This window comes from Centruroides sculpturatus, unplaced genomic scaffold (assembly GCF_000671375.1).
Source record: "Centruroides sculpturatus isolate CEXI.00-Female unplaced genomic scaffold, Cexi_2.0 scaffold230, whole genome shotgun sequence".
Taxonomy (NCBI): Eukaryota; Metazoa; Arthropoda; class Arachnida; order Scorpiones; family Buthidae; genus Centruroides; species Centruroides sculpturatus.
In genome coordinates, this window is record NW_019384716.1 from 114,671 (window position 1) to 136,222 (window position 21,552).

Below are 21,552 nucleotides of genomic sequence, written 5' to 3' on the forward strand. Positions count from 1 at the left end.
AGTTATTTTTATGACCTTATTTATATTTAAAAAATACAGGATAATTATGTTAGTATAGGAATTAATGGATTTGCTATTACATAAATTTCCATTGAATTTCTGTTCAATTTTATAAAAGCATTTAATTGTTGGTCAAGGATCCACAATAAAAGTTCTAAAAAAATATTAAACAATTTCTTAACATTAGATATAAATTAGAACTATAAATAAAGAAGAAATTTTGATTTTTAAATAATATTTGTTTAATACATAATTTTAACACTTTTTATTTAAAAATATAATTAATTGATAATTTGTCTTTATTACTATATTTAATAATATAAAATTATTCACTTAGTTTTATATATTTATTTAATATTCAGTTACTTAAGTTGTCAATGATTAAATCTAATTTCTGCTGTTCACATCCTGAAATGATGTGATGATTACTGTTGTATGAGACTAACTTTTAATTAGAAAAATTTTTTTTGAAGCTATTGTAATACTTTTAAAAAATAAAAAATTTGAATATATTTTTTTAGGGTTCAGTGCAACAACTACTTGACAAGAAAGATGAAATGAAAAATCAAGATATTGTATGTGAAAAATTAGGTATTGTCATTTACTTTGTTCATCTTTTAAATTTAATTGTTTTTCTGACTTTTATCTTTTCTAACAAGTCTATGCAGATATGAGAAAAATTAAGTTATTTTTTATTCTGTTACAATATTGTTGTAAATGATGGATGGTATCATGGATTTATGTACATGTAAATTTTAATCTAACAGAAACTCACAAATAATAATTAAATAATTTTTAAAATAAATTGACTGCTTATTGATAATAATAACAACACTTTATATAAAATAATTAAATTAGGAATAGTTGCAATTGTTATTTTTGAAGCAGATAAGTATTCAAACAATGGTGTTCTAACCAGGGCAACCTCTGCAACTGCTGACAATGTACAGGTGATTTTTTGGGTGGTCTAAATATTTGTTTCTCGTACTTATCCATCAAGAAAATCCTATATTAACTCAATATTATTATATAATGACATTCTTTAATTTAAAAAATAAACAAATTCATTTACAATAAATATTTAAACATAAATGTAAGAAATAGAAATGTAATATATGTTTTTGTGTGTTGGAATTACAGGAAAAGCATAATTTCATATAAAAAGTGTATTTAATTCATCATAAAATAAACATATTTACTTGAATTAAAAAAATTATAGATCATTTAAAACAATTTTTATATAAATATAAGTTCGTTTTAATATAAAAATTGTGATGCATAGCGACATCTAGTATCAAAAACGTTCTGATGTAAACACGAAAATATTCGGGATCGCCCATGCAGGTCAATGAGGTCCTGCGATGTTCCCGAAAATATTCGCGTTTTTCGGGAACATCGTAGGGCAGGTTAATTAAATACAAAATTATTTACTGTTTAAAATATTTTAGCAGTAAAAACTAATTCTGTTCAAGTTACAGTAAAATTAAAATGTATCTTCTGTTTAACATTTGTTAATTGTGAAATTTTCTCTACAGATTTAAAAAATGTAAGAGGGCGTAATGTTGAAGATCTTTCTGGTGGAGAATTACAGCGATTTGCTTGCGCTATGGTTTGCATTCAAAGAGCTGATATGTAAGTGTTCTTAAAATTACATTAATGTGTATTGAATTTAAAAATATTTATTTATTTATTTCAATTGACTAGATTTATGTTTGATGAGCCATCTAGTTATTTGGATGTAAAACAAAGATTAAAAGCTGCTCAAGCTATTCGTTCACTTATTCATCCTGATAAGTAAGTAATTCATTATACTAAATATTTATTTATTACACATATTTTTGTTATTAATTATTTATTTTAATTATATTATTTAATGTTAATAATTGATGTTAAGAGTAAATCTAGAGAAAGATAGATTATATATTTTACTTAAAATGGGAACTAATTTTGTTTTGTGATATAAAAAACAGAGTGAGATATTTTGAAGACGTTATACATAACACTAAAAAGTAATTGTGATAAATAAGTTAATAAATACATAAGATTTAAATTTAAATCCTTAGGGTTAGATATTAATTAAATCTAATGTTTTGTTTAGTTTTAAAATATCAGTTAAAAATTTATCTTTGTGTATTTATTTATGCTTAGTTTTTATTGTTTTATATTTATTTTCTGTTAGGAAATTGTCAGTCAGAAATTTGTTATCTGTTAAGTTAGAACAAAATAATTGATTCTATTTATTTTTTATTTTTTTATCAAAAAAGTCCCTTTAAAATAATTTAAAACAGTTACTTTTTATGCAGTATCTGTATAAGCTTGATATGGCATTTTTAAATAGATTCAATGCCCCAAAAATCATGTTTTAATATATAGTATAACTTTATCTGATATTGGATGATATGAAGTTCCATTTATTATGTAGTCATTTTCCACTCTCCTGAGTAAAGACAGATTTTTAATGTAAAGATGTTCAGTTAATATGTAATCTGAAGCAAATTTGGTCGTCAGAATATGGTATGCAGGTTGGTTAGTACAAAGATAGCATGTACCATAATTTTTAGGACATTGTGAGTCTGAACTGGACAAAGACTTTGACATAATTGTTGTGCTTTTGTTTGTCTGCAGACCATGAAAGTCTCTCTGCTTTTTTTTCACTTTGGGAGATTAAGCAAGAGTGCTGTTGGAGGTTCCATTAGAGTATTGATCTTTGCATTGATGAGTTGACAACCAGCAGGATTCCCAAGGAGGAAGAATTAGCCAGAAAAGACATTAACATTGAAGAAGAAAATGAAATGGAGACAATAGATGATGATGTAGAAGAAGCAGGTTATAGCTTATTGCCAAATGTGCTGAGAATTCACTGGCATTGCTAGAAAATGTGTTAATGTGGACACCTAACTTTTCTCAAGAACTTTTAAGTCACTAAAATCTTCTCACTTGAGTACTGGAAATATATAAATTAAAACTCCAAAACCTTTAAACGTCCAGTAGTAATCAATTTAATAATAAACAAACGTTTTCGACCGTACTCTCGGTCTTCATCAGGCTTAAAATCCGTTAGATTCGAACCTGTGCAAGCGTAGAACAATGATTATGAAATTAATTTTGAAAATTAACTTTGAAAAATGGAACAGCACAAACTGATTTTAAAAGAATACAGTTATGCATGCGCATTGCCATGGCGACGGAATGGCATACGTAATGCATACAATTATATAAATATATATAAATAAATACACCAAATGGGGATGTTGTCTTTAATTGCTGGAGTGGGCGTCGCCCGTTACCTCATAGCAGTATTTCCAAGCATGGGATACATTGACCGCATGAATAGCGTTAATGCAATTGGTGCGTAACCCGGCTTTGTAAATTTCCAATGCCTCCAGATTTCGTAGGTGTTCCACCCGATGAGAAAGTTTTATCAGTTTGGCCTCATGTAGGTCAGCTCTTATGCTGGGTTCAGTGGCATACGTTGATAGGGCGGTGGTGTGCCTTTTATTAATGATGTCGTATTTGTGTTCCTGCAATCTTTTATTCAAAGAGCGTTTTGTGGACCCAATATAAACTAATTCCCTTTGAAGCCTGTTGTCCCATAGAGGGACCATGTAAACACCTGGTGCTTGCTTCTTATTGATTTTGTCTTTGCCACCGCGGAGTAGCCCATATACAGTGCTAGGCCTCTTGTATGCAATCCTAATGTTAGTATGGGTGGCAATCTCCCTGTAAACTGAGTTGAGGTAATGATTTCTCATTGGGTGGAACACCTACAAAATCTGGAGGCATTGGAAATTTACAAAGCCGGGTTACACACCAATTGCATTAACGCTATTCATGTGGTCAATGTATCCCACGCTTGGAAATACTGCTATGAGGTAACGGGTGATGCCCACTCCAGCAATTAAAGACAACATCCCCATTTGGTATATATATTTATATATATTTATATAATTGTATGTATTACGTATGCCATTCCGTCGCCATGGCAATGCGCATGCATAACTGTATTCTTTAAAATCAGTTTGTGCGGTTCCATTTTTCGAAGTTGATTTTCAAAATTAATTTCATAATCATTGTTCTACGCATGCACAGGTTCGAATCTAACGGATTTTAAGCCTGATGAAGACCGAGAGTACGGTTGAAAACGTTTGTTTATTATTAAATTGATTACTACTGGACGTTTAAAGGTTTTGGAGTTTTAACTTTTAAGTCACTTTGACAAGTTAAATGATCTTGTTAAGAACACATACAAGACAAAAACAATGTGAATGCATATCAATTTATTTTTCAAATGACTTTAAAACATAGTTTGCATTAATAAAATACTATACCTTTGTTAGTGAAACTGTATACTCTAATTGTTTTTACTAACAATTTCAGCACAGTGTCATGCCATCTTGAAGAAAACATAGCTGTGATTTAAGTTAGTTATTGCTTATTTGAGTTTGGTTAATATCATGGGGAAGTGCCTCACAGCACTGGCACTTCCCCGTAATGAGGTTCTTCCACTCAGAAGCCTTGAAGGCATCCTTGTCCACAACATAAATCTTGTTATTATCAAGTCTGCATTTTTTAGTCCTCTGAACTTCATAATAAACAGGTTATACTGTATAGCCCAACAAAATTTTTTCTACCAAAAAATTTATATACATCAAAATTTTATTTTTGTTGCATTAAAATAAATATAATTTGGATGGTTGTACTGTGTAATTCTGACTTACAAGACTATCTCATTCTTGAATACAGATGTACTTCATTTCTCTTGTAAACAACTAGTAGTTTTTCATTATTTCTTATGACAAAAATTTGAACCAGCATAACCCAGTCAACCAATAACACTGAATAAAATAAATAAAAGGAAAGTGTTTATAGGTTACTCATCAATGTAAAAGGAGCTAATACAAAATGAGTGAAACAAGTACAACATAAGCATATACATAAGTTGAGACATTTTTATTTGGTAGTAAGAAAATCCAGCAAAAAAGTTGCTTAACTTTCCTGGCAAGTATGGTAGCACCATTTGTTATGATATTTTATTTTAAAAATTTTTTTTATATTTAACTATTATAAAATGGAAAAAAGCAAAATTCTGAATTCGGGATGGATTTTATAAAAGAATAGTAAATGCTAATAACAAGTAAAATTGTCATTAAGTCTGAACCTACTGGAGATACACGTGACCCCCTTTTTTTATTCATTTCCTTGACCTTTAATCACCGAAATTGAATAGCATCAATTCCCCTAATAAACAAACCTTTCTACAAAATTTAAGGAATTTTTGACAAAAAGCACAAGAGTTATTAAGCTTTAAAGAGAGTGAATAAAACTATGCACTTTCTTTAAAGCACAGACACACTAACATCCAGGCATACAGAAAAAAAATGAATTTTTTTCATTTTTGTTTTAAGGTCCTGAGTCTAAAAATAAAAAATCTGGGGAGTCATTTTTTTTTTTTTGTGAAAATAGAGTAAAATAAATTGGTTTTAATTAATTAAATTGTATTCATTCATTGAAGGATCTGTATTGTAGGAAAAAAATATTAATTAAATTGCATAACCATGTTAGAATGATTAACATTTACCCTTAGTGCTGAAGACAACATGAATGAAACAAAGAAAACAGAGATTGGAACCTATGAACTATCTGCTTGAAGTGCATCAGAATTTTAGTTTTGTTGCATTTGTGCACTCTTTTTTGTTTTTTTCTTGGAAATATCAATGCTCATATACAGTAAATAGAAAAAGAAAACAGCTCATTGCGTCAAATTTTTGTATATCAGGCATTTGTAAATTGGGTCACATTGTATAGAAATGCTTTATAATTTATATTCTTGATTAATACAAACATTTAAGACTGAAAAATTAAAATTTACTTATACTATTTGAATTGAGATATCAAAACTTAATATCTCATTTTTGCTTTGTTTTTGGAATTATTTCAATTTGATTCATTTGCTTTGAAAATGATTAGAATTTTGAAACTATTTTATATTTTTTCTCTAATGCATATATAACATCATGACTTTTTAGTGTATTTTATGTGTTACTGAAAAAATCTTATTCATTTTATATTTTAAGTTGACTGTGAGAATAGTTTGTTCCCAAGTCAACAAAATTAGTTCAAAGAATACATTTACTGAACAAAATTCTGTATGATTCTATACGTTATAACTCAATATTTTTATATTTGCATTATTTGAATATGTATTATTGTGGATTTTTTTGTATAAGAAATTATATATTTTTTTAAAATTATAAATAAATAAATAATAATTAATATAATATTAATATTAATAATAAAATGTGCATTTACAAAATTTACAAATAAGATCTATTTACATTTATTTCACACAATTGTAATATAATGTTTTGAAAGCAAAATATTACCAAATAAGTAAATTGTTTGATATATTCTTAATTATTTTTACGATCTCCTATCATTATAAAAAAAATTGCTGTTATAACTGCCATTTTATTTTTAATTCTTAAGCTTTATTAATTTTAGTTGTAGTTTAGAGATGGATTGGTACAGTAGATTAGTATTTTTTGTTGTAAAGCAGTCACCAAGTAATCACAAGTAATAGTTTGCATGATAGCAGTTATTAATAACAATTAATACTAATGGAATATGAGAGATTTTCTTTTACAGTTTTTTATTTTAATATATTTATAATTTTATTACTTTAATATTTGTAGTAGCAATATAATAATAATTGTTGATGATAAAATAACTTTTAAAATATTTTATTTTTTTAAAATAATTTTAGGTATATTATTGTTGTGGAACACGATTTATCAGTATTGGATTATTTATCTGATTTTATTTGTTGTTTATATGGAGTTCCTGGTGCCTATGGTGTTGTTACAATGCCTTTCTCTGTTAGGGAAGGTATGTAATCATTTTCATTTCATGTCTTCGAAGTGAATATTTCCAAATATTAGTACTAGAATTTTAATAAACAATAATATAGTAATAACGAACATTTACAAAAATTTTATCTCTGGTTTGATCAATAATAATTAATGAAAATCATTTAAGTGAAAATAAAAGGTAAAAATTGATAATGATGATAAATTATTTATATTGTGAATACTGATTTTTTGATTACTGAAATTTTAAAATTATCAACAAACAATAATTAATATTACTGGAAATTTATTACAGGATATGTATAAAATTTGGATAAAATAATGCTTAAATTGCAAACATACGAGGTCTGTTCAAAAAGTATCGGACCTTTGGTCGGCAAAAATAAATTTTTTGATTTTGAGGCACGAAACCCTAATCCCCTTCAAAGTAGTCTCCTTGGTAATGTATACACTTCTCCCAGCGTTCCTGCCATTGCTGGAAACACTGCTGGAACGCATCTTTTGGAATGGCCATCAGCTGGTCCGTCGGATTTCGCACAATGTCTTCTCTCGACTAAATTCAGGTTCCTTTTAGTGGCATTTTCAGCTTGGGAAATAGCCAAAGGTCACACGGAACCATGTGGGGAGAGTACGGAGCGTGACGAACCACAGGAGTATTGTGTTTGGCGACGAAAGCCCGAATCAGATGCTCAGAATGGGCGGATGCGTTATCACGATGAGCTGCCAAGTTTTGATTGACCACAGATCCGGTCATTTGCTTCGCACTGTATCGGAAAGACGACGAAGGACTTCCTGGTAGTACTCCTTTGCGATGGTTTGGCCTTATGGTGCGTACTCACGACACACCACCCCACGAGAGTCGAAAAAACTGTCAACATGATCTTTGATATTGCTGCGGACCTGCCGCGCTTTTTTTGGCCTCGAGGATTGTCCCCGAAAGTCTGCTGAATCTTGCGAATGGTTTACGCTTGGGTATCGCCAAGGTTTTTGGCAAAATTTGATGTAATATCACTGCTCACGTTGTTCATTCATTTTCCAGCTTAGTGGAATCCGACGAGAGCGCACTACATGACCTCACTCATAGGCCGATTGCCAACGACTGACGCTTCCTGCAGGCGGGAAAAAATTCAGGGCTGTGCATGACTGTCCCCTCCACAACTCCACCGAAGGAGGCCTCTCGCGCATCATTGGTTTACGTGGGAAAAAAAAAGGTCCGATACTTTTTGAACAGACCTTGTAAAATAAGCATTAGTAAATATTCTTTTAGGATTTTTTTGAAATTCAACTCTAATTAATTTAGATTAGTCATCTTGATCAAAACCCTTTAAGTTGAAATTTTTCTCTGTTGCATGTGGCTGCCATGTTGAAGTTTTGTTGATGTTAAGCCTAATGAAAAAAATTTTTTTTAATAATAATCGTGGCTACTGTATCATTAAAAATTATTTTTTATTTTGCACAAACAAAATAAATATATTGAAGAATATAAAAACAAAAAAAATTATATTTCGAATGTTTATTTTAATATAAAAATTATGACGTATAATGGCATCTAGTATCAAAAACATTCCAATGCAGATATGAGTATATTCAGGTTAAATGAGGTCAGCACAAAAATATTCTGGAACAACATGGGACAGGTTAAGTTGAATTGAATGAAGTATGAATTGATTTCAGCTTAACATGTAGTTAATGAGAAAATCACTTCTTTGATATTTGAATAATAAATAAAGTATAGGTAAAGTATCACACAAAATTTTAATACTTTTTTGGGTAAAAGGTTTAGATTTTTACTAATTCTTCTAATTTATGTACTGGTTTAAAATTAATAGAAAAATTTCTATCAATTTTTACAGCTCTTAACCATATCTGTGTCTGACCAAATGCTGAGGTAGTAGAGCATCAGCCTGTCACTCTGGGGATCTGGGATGAAATCTGGGTGATTGAAAAACCCCAGGACTTTTTGGGGAGTGTCCATCCTGGATATGTTGGGTCCCATCCCTCACCACCTGATCATCCCATTGTAGACTTGGCCAAACCATTGTAGGCCCATTCAAATGTGGATTTGAATGGGCCTACAATGGTCCTCTTAGTATCCACAGAGCAGAAAGCTGTATGTAATAAGTTTTTAAACAAGAAATGATTATTATGCTGTTTAATTGATGATAAACAATAAAATGTGTTTATATACTCATTTATGAAATCAGAGATTAGTTATACAATTATCATTGTATATTTTAAGTTTATTGATAAAATTTTATTTATTATTTCATATAATTTCACATCACGAAAGATTTATGAAAATGTTTTCTTACAGGAATCAATATTTTTCTTGATGGTTTTGTACCAACAGAAAATTTACGTTTTCGAGATACTTCCCTTGTTTTCAAGGTTGCTGAAACAGCTACTGAAGAAGAGATTAAGAGAATGTGTCGTTATGAATATCCCAAGATGCGAAAAAGATTGGGTACTTTCTTAATTTCCAATATTAGTTAATTTTTATGATAAATTTTTGTGTGTATGAACCTTTTATAACATTCAATATGATTAATAACTATATTGAATGACAAAGCAATTTTTAAATTTGTATTTGAGAATGTGTTATATTTATTATTATATGCAGAAGTTTAAATATTAAACAGATAATATATGTAATACAAATGTCATTCTAAAAGTAAAGAACGTTTGTTTCTCTAGATATTTTTATTTAAGATAATGAAACAAAACTTATTTTACAACACACATGATATCTTAGCTATTTTTCTATGTAGTCACCATACAAATATAAACATTTGTCATTGCATATCACCAGCTTTTCTATGTCTTCTGCACACTTACCGCCAAGTTCTTGAATCAGTCATTAATGGTCTCTTTCAGTTTGTTTTCACTTCCATAGTGATTCCCAGCCAAAAAATCCTTCAATTTTGGGAAAAGACTGTAATCACTTGCTTCTGGGCTATAAGGAGGATGTTCAAAAACTTCCCACTTAAACTGCTGAAGCAAGTTCTTCATCAACACAGCAGCATGCAGACATGTATTTTCCTGAAGAAGCACAATTCCTCTGGACAAAAATCCCTGCTGTTTGTTTTGAATGGTGCGGCATAGTGAAGGGTCTGACAATAGGCATTTATGATCTCCCCTAGGCATGTAGTCGATGAGTAAGACACCCTTTTGATCCCAAAACACTGCAGCCATAACCTTTTTAGTGCTCAGAATTTGTTTGGCTTGTTTTGGTCTTGTTGGGGATCCGGAATGATGTCATTCCATTGACTGGCACTTTGTTTGTGGAGTTTTATATGAAATCCAAGTTTCATCACCAGTAACAATGTGGTTAAAAAACTCCTTGTAATCCTTGTTCTACTGACTGAGAAAAGTCAGTGCAACTCCCATCCAATTTTATTTGTGTTCATCTGTCAAAAGTATAGGAATCCACCTAGCACACACTTTTGTGTAGCCCAAATCACCATTAACAATGCTATAAAGAACTGTTCTTAAAATTTCAGGAAAGAATGAACTGACTCCATCTATAGTGAAACATTTATCCTGTTGAATTTTTTCCTCAATCCTTTATTTGAGTTTGTCAGTCACAACTGAAGGTTGGCCCAAGCGTTCATCATCATGAATATTTGTTACCCTACCATTAAATATGATGCACCATTTTTGAACTGAAGCTTCATTCATTACATTCCTATAAACTTTGGTTATCTGTCTGTAAATTTTGATAGGGCGGACGTTTTTGCATTTGGAAAGTGTATTACAGTAATACCCCGAACTTACGCGATAGGTGGGACCAAGCGATAACTGCATAAGTCGGGGTATAATTTCGCAATTTGTGTAAACTCCAAGTCGGATGTATGTAAGCTAATAAATGTTCTCATTAATTAATCTTATCTCATCTTTTGATTCGTTCACGGTTACAAGAAATCACCACATAGAGTCTCTCAAGTCTCTGTAGATATAACAAACACAGAAATAAATAACACAAAATAAATTGTGTTGATGTGTCGATTCCGCGCGACACGTCCCAACATGTAAGCTGAACAATAATGTGGGGGAGTGAGTAATGAAGAGTTGCATGGTGCTCAAACAAAAGACGAATCGACGAGATTTGAAATTCGCGTAAGTCAAGGTATTACTGTACACTATGAACCTCACACTTGGTGGAATCTTTAATTTTGTCACACATTTCAAAGTCACACTATAAACAGTAAACAATTGTGGCTCGCTGTTGTGTCAGACCAGTGCAAAAAAAAATGGAAAGGTCCATGATGCAGCAGTGGGGGTGGGGAGAACTGTGTAATTTGTCAGATGAAAACATTATTTTCTTTTAAAATGACCCTTGTACCTGTTTTCATCTGATAATATATGTATGTATATATTTATGTTATCAGATATGATGATGCACAAATTATAACTTTTTCACCCAACCTGACTTATTGTTTTTAATATTATGAGTCAAAAAACTTATAGGACAAATTTCATTGCATTATATCAAGTGATTAGTTCTGAATGCCTTATTATCTATATATATATGGACGTGTATGTCCCTATATTTCACTTTTCTGCCAAAACTACACATCGCACGTGAATGGTGTTTGTATGTGGTAGTAGCCCCAAGTCTCCATTTGTGCACTATGGGGTTGCGTCTCAATAGCTATAAGGGTGGGGGAGATATGGGGCTGAAAGTGGTTTTCTATTTCGAATGTTATGTTCGAATTTGTTCAAATTTAATTCGAACATAAAATTCGAATATTGGTTCGATTATAGAACTTTATAGAATTTTATGTTCGAATTAAATTCGAACATAAAATTCGAATATTGGTTCGATTATAGAACGATTGTAAACGTTCCAGAAACGTTGAAAATAGTTCGTTTGACTGGACGTGAACAGAAGACGTTCAGAAATAGAATCAGGACCAGGTCTCTAATTAGTCTGGAAACGGGTCGTAATTCTTGCATTCTGTGAAAACGGGTAAGATTGGCTATAATGTAATTATCTTAATCTTCACTATTGTTACTTTTTGCCCACAAATAAAAACCCAGCGAAGCAGGTCCTTGCAGCTAGATTCTAGATTACTTAGAAAAACAGTCTTTTATATATAAAAAACAAAAACTATATTACATACAAATGTACGAACAAATAAAAACCCAGTGAAGCGGGTCCTTGCAGCTAGTCTGAAAATAAAAAATATAACAATAGAAAAAGAAAAATTAAATGATTTTGTTTTAGCTGTACTCTGCACTAGGTATGGGGAACTTTTTATTCTGGGTATAACCATGAAAGATGTTAACTGTGAGGACTGTATTAGAAAAATAATTTTGTGTGTGTGTGTATATATATACAGTGGGTGATCGGTTAACGAACATAATCCATTCCAAGACTTTATTTGTTAACTGATTTTCTATTTACCATAGGTTTTTATGAGAATTTGATTAATTTGTTCTGAAGACCCCAAAAAATAAAAAATATATACCGTGGTACCTCAGGATATGAATGCCCCAGCATACGAAATTTTCAGGATACGACATGAAATTTGAACATATCTTTGCTCCACGATATGAACAAAATCTCACCATATGACGTTACATTAGTTCGCAGCACGCCATTTTTTATTCACTTCTGTTCATTGGTCCGCATTTGCTTCATCATGGAAGGATCTCGCTCGATAAAGGAAATCTTGAGGTATTATCAGAAAGTGGCTGATTTTATTGAAACATCCCAAAAAGGTTCACACTAGATGTATTGCCGCTCGGAGTAATGACATTTGCCTAAGTCGTTTTAGAAACATTTTAAAAAGTAGGCAAAGCCAAACCTCTTTGGATAGATATTTTACCAAGCGACCTCTATCCAGTGAAAGTACGGATGGAAGTGAAGGAAAGAAAGCAAAAAGCAGTGAATAAAAATTTTAAAAATATATATAAAACAACAGTAATTTTATTATCTTTTCTAAGTTATTTTTAAGTTATTGTTACATTATGTATGTAAGTTAAGTTTTAGTATCATTTCCTCTTCCACCACCAGTCATCTATCTTACACCTCCACCGTCATCTATCCTCAAAAGTAAAGTGTAAATAAAACTGCATTTTTTAAATCAATTATTATTCTATTATGGTTATTTATACATTTACAACTACAAAATGCATTTTTCAGTGTTTTCCTTACTAAAGTTTTTTTTCAATGTACTACTGAGCTTTAATTTGAGTGTGTTTTTTGTGTTGGAACGAATTATTTGGTTTTACATGTAATCGTATGGGGAAAAATGATTCACCTTACGACATTTTCATGATACAGAACAGATTAATTTCGTATCCTGAGGTACCACTGTACTTTCTTACTACATTTATTTATATGTAATAATATATATATATATATTATTGACTAATAAAAATGCAAGTATATATATATACTTGCATTTTTATTAGTCATGTTTTTTTCTGTTTGTGGGGGGTAAAAAATCTGTCTACCGTCAATTGCTTTTCTCTCTTCAGGATTTTTCAGAAGTAATTAATAGCATTGTAAGTGTAGAGATCCCCAAGCCTATTAACCTCACCCTGGTTTGGATGCCATTCTAAGACTGTTGTTCTGACATCCTCCCACTTCTTCAAAAGGTTTTTAATAGCAGATATTGGCATTAATCCTTTTTTTCAAAAGAAAACATATCTCACCAAGTTTGTTGGTGTTCATTCAAGAGTTCTTGTTGTTGTTCTGTTGTCAGATGCGTTTCGGGTTCCATTATCAGCTCTTCAATGTTCTTTATTTCTCAGATGTAATTTTGTCACTCCTTAGCTGCTTGAGTCTTCTTGATTATATCGTATCTTTCTTAGATAAGATTGAACTGCATCCTACTGTAGACCTTTCAAGCCATACTGCCCAGCAACATCAGATATCTTTGGCCCACACACTATTTTTGGCATAATACTCTCATTTTTCGAAAATAAAAGCAGATGCAAACTTAACGAGTACCTGCCCAACAGTCTCACGAATACTATAAAAAAAATTGTTTCTGTCAAAAAAATAAAAGGCTGGAATTACAAGGGAGTATTTCAAAGTTTGCGAAATACTATCAGATCAGTATAATATACTGACCTGATAGTATTTGGTCTGACAGTAGGTGATCAGTTAACGAACACTTTTGNTTCTATTATGGTTATTTATACATTTACAACTACAAAATGCATTTTTCAGTGTTTTCCTTACTAAAGTTTTTTTTCAATGTACTACTGAGCTTTAATTTGAGTGTGTTTTTTGTGTTGGAACGAATTATTTGGTTTTACATGTAATCGTATGGGGAAAAATGATTCACCTTACGACATTTTCATGATACAGAACAGATTAATTTCGTATCCTGAGGTACCACTGTACTTTCTTACTACATTTATTTATATGTAATAATATATATATATATATTATTGACTAATAAAAATGCAAGTATATATATATACTTGCATTTTTATTAGTCATGTTTTTTTCTGTTTGTGGGGGGTAAAAAATCTGTCTACCGTCAATTGCTTTTCTCTCTTCAGGATTTTTCAGAAGTAATTAATAGCATTGTAAGTGTAGAGATCCCCAAGCCTATTAACCTCACCCTGGTTTGGATGCCATTCTAAGACTGTTGTTCTGACATCCTCCCACTTCTTCAAAAGGTTTTTAATAGCAGATATTGGCATTAATCCTTTTTTTCAAAAGAAAACATATCTCACCAAGTTTGTTGGTGTTCATTCAAGAGTTCTTGTTGTTGTTCTGTTGTCAGATGCGTTTCGGGTTCCATTATCAGCTCTTCAATGTTCTTTATTTCTCAGATGTAATTTTGTCACTCCTTAGCTGCTTGAGTCTTCTTGATTATATCGTATCTTTCTTAGATAAGATTGAACTGCATCCTACTGTAGACCTTTCAAGCCATACTGCCCAGCAACATCAGATATCTTTGGCCCACACACTATTTTTGGCATAATACTCTCATTTTTCGAAAATAAAAGCAGATGCAAACTTAACGAGTACCTGCCCAACAGTCTCACGAATACTATAAAAAAAATTGTTTCTGTCAAAAAAATAAAAGGCTGGAATTACAAGGGAGTATTTCAAAGTTTGCGAAATACTATCAGATCAGTATAATATACTGACCTGATAGTATTTGGTCTGACAGTAGGTGATCAGTTAACGAACACTTTTGCGAAAGATTATAATTGGGTTGATCATCAATGTTGATTTCTCCCATCATCTGAAAAGTTTCGGATTGTTGCCCGAAGACAAGGGAAGACCAATTGGTATTCATTATTTTACATCGCTTCTTATGTTTGTTCTGTGAGGTGTTCATTATCCGAACATAAAAATCTTTCGCAAAAGTGTTCGTTAACTGATCACCTACTGTATATATATTTACAATGGTTTACAGTTAATGTGCTTTATATGTACGTATACACAATGGTATATATGATGGCTACATTTAAATTTATAACTGAAAATATCAAAGAAATGTTTAATAATCTTAAAATTTTATTGACCAAAAAAAGTATAATTATTGAGCTTTAAAAGAAAACTGTATATTTGTTATCTTTAAGGAAAATACATTATTATTTATCTTCATGTTGCCAACATCAATTTAATAAAATTGCCCATATTAAAAATTAATAATAAGAAAAAACCTATTCCTATGATTTAATTTAGAGTTATTATTATTTATTACTAATTTTTTGAATTGGTGATTTGAAAACAATTTATAATAACCAAAATGTCAGTTAAAAAATAAGCTCTTGATTTTTATATTCTTTGCATATCTTTGATTTTTATAATAGTAATTTTCTAATTACTATAGGAATATTTATATATATAAAAATGAATGTGTGTGTGTGTGTGTGTGTGTGTGTGTGTGTGTGTGTCCTTCATGCATTACCACACCGTTTATCCGATTGCCGTGAAACTTTGGGAAGTTGTTTAATATACTCCGGCGAAGGTTTGTGGCATAGTACGATTGCCATAAAACTTTGGAAAGTTTTTTTAATTTTTTAATACACTCCCGCGAAGTACATTTATCCTACGATAGATGGCGCGCGTTTACACGAGCATTCGCGCACAGTGTGTTCGATCGATTTCAAATTGTGAAGACCATTTCCCCCCTTCAAAAAATATCTCTATATATGCATTTGTGAACTGTTATTTACGATATTTGTAATAATTTTTGTTTAATCACTTTATTTCAACTTTTTTTTGCTAATTATGTATTCGCTCGAACTTTGTTAAAACCTTAACTGTATCCCGAACAACAACTGAAGTTGTAGGAGGAAATTTGCCTATTTTACCGTTGTAGGGATCCCCTTTTCCAAATTTTAATATCGACTCAAAATAATTTAAAAAGACAAATTACAATAAAACGGTTTATTATCCAACTATCAGAAATTTCACAACATGCCAAGGAAGAGAGGAAGGAGCAATTAAATAATTAAAATTATAAAGGATTAAAAATATATATATTTATATAAATGGGGAATATCGCACTTCTGACAATCACTGCGAGTGTGTATGGGCTAAATTTGGAGAATCTGTGCTTCTCGCATGGACAACTGTATGTGGCCAGTTCATGCGTCGGAAAACCTTCTGATTTATTCATGTATGCACCAGACGAAAAAATAAAAAATATCGTCTATCCACAAACACTCCAATAAATAAATAGAATTGAAATGACACTTTGAAATGTTTTCTCGATGAAAATGAATAATAATAATAAGTTTCAATAAAAATGATAAAATTTAAATTGAATTTTATTATAATGAGTTTGCTTGAATTTTCTTTTTTCTGAGATCGCAGCAATGCGCGATGGGTAAGCTAGTATTTTTATAAATTTAATGAAACTACACTTACATAATAATAAATATGTAAATATTAATATTTTAATTAAAATTTAAATTTTAGGTGATTTTGAGTTGGCTGTAGATCCAGGCACATTTACAGATTCTGAAATAATTGTTATGTTAGGTGAAAATGGAACAGGAAAAACAACTTTTATTCGAATGATGGCTGGACGATTAAAACCAGATGAAGGAGGTAAAATTTTATTAGAGCAACATAGACAAAGTTTGATAATAACTTACAGTACTTATTACTTTAAATTTAATTCTATGTATTTTGAATTTGTTATTTTAATAATTAAATTGTACGAGGCGTGTCCGGAAAGTAAGTACCATTTTGGAAAAACTCACATAAAAAATCTTTTTTCAAAACAAAATTTATTTTTACATGAAAGAGCATGTTGGAAACTATTTTTCTACATAGTTACCACCATTGTTCAGACATTTGTCATATCGGGAAACGAACTTGTCTATACCCTCTTCAAAGAAAGATGCCGCCAGTGAAGACATCCACTGCTGAACATTGATTTGTGACAATCTCATGCAAAACAGTTTTTGAAATTTGTGGAAACTCATCACAAAGCAATCTTATTGTGAACCGTCTGTTTTCAAGAATTTTCTCATTCACTTTTGCAACCAAACCATCATTGACAACAGAAGGCCGGCCACTCCGTGCTTCGTCATAAACATTGGTGCGTCCAGCATTGAATTGTCGAACCCACTTTCTCACTATTCCATCACTCATTACATTTTAACCATAAATCTCTACAAGTTGACGATGAATTTTAACTGCCTTAACATTCTTTGCGTTCAAAAACCGTATTACAGAACGCACTTCACAGTCGGCGGGATCGGTAATCGTCTTAAACATTTTGAACGTTCACTAACACATGGAAAAACAACACAATCTGGCTCTAATGGTGTCACTGGACTGACAATCAACCAGAGACATGTGTATGCAGGTGCTGAACTGCGATACTACCACTGCGGTGGCGGTAAAACGAAATGGTACTTACTTTCCGGACATGTCTCGTATAACAAAAAATAGAATTATTTAGAGTATTAGAGAGAATTAGATGTTTTTTTTACTGAAATCTAAATTAAATTTTTAGTCAGATTTTAGTAAAGAAAATTAATTCTCTCTAATAATTTTCATATTTTGTTGATTGAAACTTAACACTTTCACTGCCACCATTGAAAAAAGTTGCACCAAATATGCCTATTTGTTTTTTTATAAAGTATGTCACTGTTATACACAAATAAGAATTAAACATTTTTATTTATTTTAAGAAATCTTTACAGAATTATATGAAATTGAGTCACCAATTCCTACTTGAGGACATAAATGTCAAAAAAACAATTATATTTAAATATAAAAATGGGAAAATAAGAAACCAAGCATAAAATATAATTTCTAAAATGTTGCTTACATTTCCAGTAGCACTGGCAATGTATCTTTCAAGTGTCTGCCTTATCAGCATTTATTAGACCAAGACCAATCGGGCTTAGGCCCACAAATGGTAGTGACTCTGGATAACTTTCAGCTGATCGCCGGTGCTAAACATATCTTTCAAGTGTCTGCCTTATCAGCATCAGCTTACATTTCCAGATAGTAATAAATAGTATCAAAAAGTAACATGCATGCAATTTAACAAAACTTCCAGTGTCTAAATGACACAAAAAACACACCATTGTCAGTTGGTAGTGAAATTGTTAAGATAAATAATCAGAAGTGTGTATTTTTAAATTAAATTTTTATATTTAGAACTGAAATCTCAGATCTGTTAAGGGAAAATTTTTGTCTGGCTCTCTCTCTAACATTATATATAATGTATCAAAAAAGTTTGGTGAATGTTAGGATATCAAGAATGTTGGCATGTGACAAGTTTGAGCATGCATACAGACATGCAGGGATATGTCTAGGAATTCCTCGTAGCATGTAATGTGTGGCGGCAAGTAGTCTTTCTATTGCAGTAATTCAAGTACACTTTGTGAACGATGGCATTAAAGAGCAATGAAACAATGGACAGCATGAAGTTTTGCTTCAAATTAGAGAAAACACCTGGAGAGAATTCAAATACAGATTGGACATTGTGCAACAAACAGTATAGTTGTTGAGATTTACTGAGGAAAAATAAAATTTTTCAGTTTGCTTTATTACCTGCTGCAGTTTTTTTTTCCATCTTTACTGATGTAATTTTTATGAACGTATATAATGGAATGAATAATTTTTGTACACCTTGTATTATGATTGTGTTAATTTCAATATCTAAAATTTCTTTTCTATAATGTAAGGTTTAAATAGCTTAGTTAAGATAGAGTTAATAAAATTTTTAAAATATTAATGAGCAATTATTTATTGTGACATTGTCACAATGCCAGACTGCAATTTTTAATTATCATTTAATTTAAAAAGTAAACATGTGACTTTCGGTCTAAACTGGAAGTTCATATATATAGGGTCTGTGGCCTCTTAAGTTTTCCATATCTGGTATTGATTTTCATCTGTCTAACTCCATTCTTGAGATTAACAAAGGACAGACAGGCATACAGACAATGGACAACAGTGGGAATTTATAGGTCTGTAATTTGAAAATTGCAGCACAATAATAAATGTATGAGATTACTGTTCAATATAATTAAAAAACATAAATAAAAAAAATTAATCAAATAAGATAATAAGCATTAATTTAAAATGATTAAAATGCTATTTCTGAAATATCTGTTAAGTCTTTCGGAAGAAATATTTTCAAAATTCATGAATATAAATAATATTTTCATTATATTTTTTATATTTTTAGGAGAGGTACCCTCATTAAACATTAGCTATAAACCACAGAAAATATCTCCAAAATCTCAAGGTACTGTAAGACAGCTACTTCATGAAAAGATTCGTGATGCATATATTCATCCACAGTTTGTAGCAGATGTAATGAAACCACTTCAGATTGACAATATAATGGATCAAGAGGTTTGTAATAATTGGTATTTAAATTAAGTATTTTTACTTTACAATTACTTAAATTATTACAATATTTATTAGGTGCAAAATTTGTCTGGAGGTGAACTTCAACGTGTTGCTTTGGTACTTTGCCTTGGAAAACCTGCAGATGTTTATTTGGTAGATGAACCTTCTGCTTATTTAGATTCTGAGCAACGTTTAGTTGCTGCAAAAGTTATAAAAAGATTTATCCTTCATGCCAAAAAGACTGGATTTGTTGTAGAGCACGATTTTATCATGGCCACTTATCTAGCAGATCGTGTGATTGTATTTGAAGGTATCCCGTCTGTCAACACGAAAGCTAATACGTAAGTATACATTAAATTAAGTTTCATTGTAGAAAACATATATTTTACAACAAACTTCATATCTTTTTAGTCCTCAGACTTTATTAGCAGGAATGAATAAATTTTTAGAATTACTCAATATTACATTCAGAAGAGATCCCAACAACTTCCGACCAAGAATTAATAAACTTAATTCTGTTAAGGTAACTGTTCACTTTCTAAAAATAAGAATAACAACTATTTCTTGTATTAATGATAATTAGGTGAAAAATATTAGTTAAATAATATATAAGTAATTATATTGTTTGAAATTTAAAGATTTTTTTAGCTTACAATGTAATAGTTTACATTTAAATATTGTTGTATTAAGAAATCCATTATTAAAAGTGGAGCTTTCTGTTTTGGGACAGTATCATAAAAACACAATGGTGATAATGGGAATCAGTTACTGTGCATATGTATCATAATTCAATGCAGTGACTTTGTTGAGGTGCATTAAGCTTTATTCACACCAAAAATTATAATATTTTAATTAATTGTGGTGTTTTATTAACAAAGATTTACAGATACATGTGGAGAGACATGTTTAAAAAATGAAAAATTATACCATACCAAAAACCATAGAAAGGATTGCAATTTTATTTAATTTTATTCAAAAATTATTCATTTTTATTTATTTAATTTATTATGAATTCATGTTAACTGTATTATAAAATTTAAATTAAAACAAGCAATTATTTATTGTGCATTGTCATAATGTTAGGCTACAATTTTTAATCATATTTTTAATTTATTTAATTCAAAATATATACTCTGTGTCTCAAATTAGTACTTAGTGTCTTCACCCTGTACATCATACTTTTCCATTAGCAATGGAGTCGTGCCAGTCGTCTATTAACTGCTTTCAGGGAAAAGTTTTTAATTGAGATAACTTGACTTCTGGTTTGCATTGAAAGTTCTCATATAGTTAATTGGGACCTACTGCCTATAAGATTTCCATATCTAGTCTTGTCTTTCATCTATCTAACTCCATTCTTGGAATTAAGGAAAGACAGGCAGACGACAGTGGGAATTTATAGGTCTACAATTTTTTCATATTTCAGCCCAACGATAATCCCAGATTGAGTATCTCTGCAGAAAGTTTCTTTATATATACAGTGGGTGATCGGTTAATGAACAGTTTTGTGACCGTAGGGTCGGTGTCTCTTTGACACCATGTCAGGATGTGACACCACTGAGTCTCGCAGGACTCGAAAATCGCGACTTTACATCATGCGAGCGGTAGCAGGTGAACGGTTGGATTCAGAGTAGAGGTGAGGAGAGAGACGAGGAGGTGACTCACTCAGATTCCATATTAACTAACAAATAACAATTTTAATAAGAACCAAAGAAAATACAGATATATTCAATAGCATGCCTAAAATTCCCCTAATTATACTAGGCCATTCGAGAGAGAGAGAGTTTACGAACAAATTGCGGGTTAATAAATACCTTTCCTGAGTGAAAGATCTGTAGTAAGATGACACCGCCGATGTAATGTTCGATCAAATGGTTCTGG

General features: G+C 30.8%; 1 protein-coding gene across 1 annotated transcript in view; it reads left to right on the plus strand.

The window, feature by feature from the left end:
- LOC111627929 (ATP-binding cassette sub-family E member 1) overlaps nt 1-21,552 on the plus strand; it is a 53,367-nt gene that overhangs the window by 28,456 nt on the left and 3,359 nt on the right. Inside the window, exons 7-15 of the mRNA XM_023371616.1 lie at nt 522-591; nt 1,536-1,632; nt 1,705-1,794; nt 6,764-6,885; nt 9,181-9,330; nt 16,771-16,902; nt 19,508-19,677; nt 19,750-20,015; nt 20,086-20,197. Of these exons, the coding sequence (XP_023227384.1) occupies nt 522-591; nt 1,536-1,632; nt 1,705-1,794; nt 6,764-6,885; nt 9,181-9,330; nt 16,771-16,902; nt 19,508-19,677; nt 19,750-20,015; nt 20,086-20,197 (1,209 nt within the window). The remainder of the gene's footprint in view (nt 1-521; nt 592-1,535; nt 1,633-1,704; nt 1,795-6,763; nt 6,886-9,180; nt 9,331-16,770; nt 16,903-19,507; nt 19,678-19,749; nt 20,016-20,085; nt 20,198-21,552) is intronic.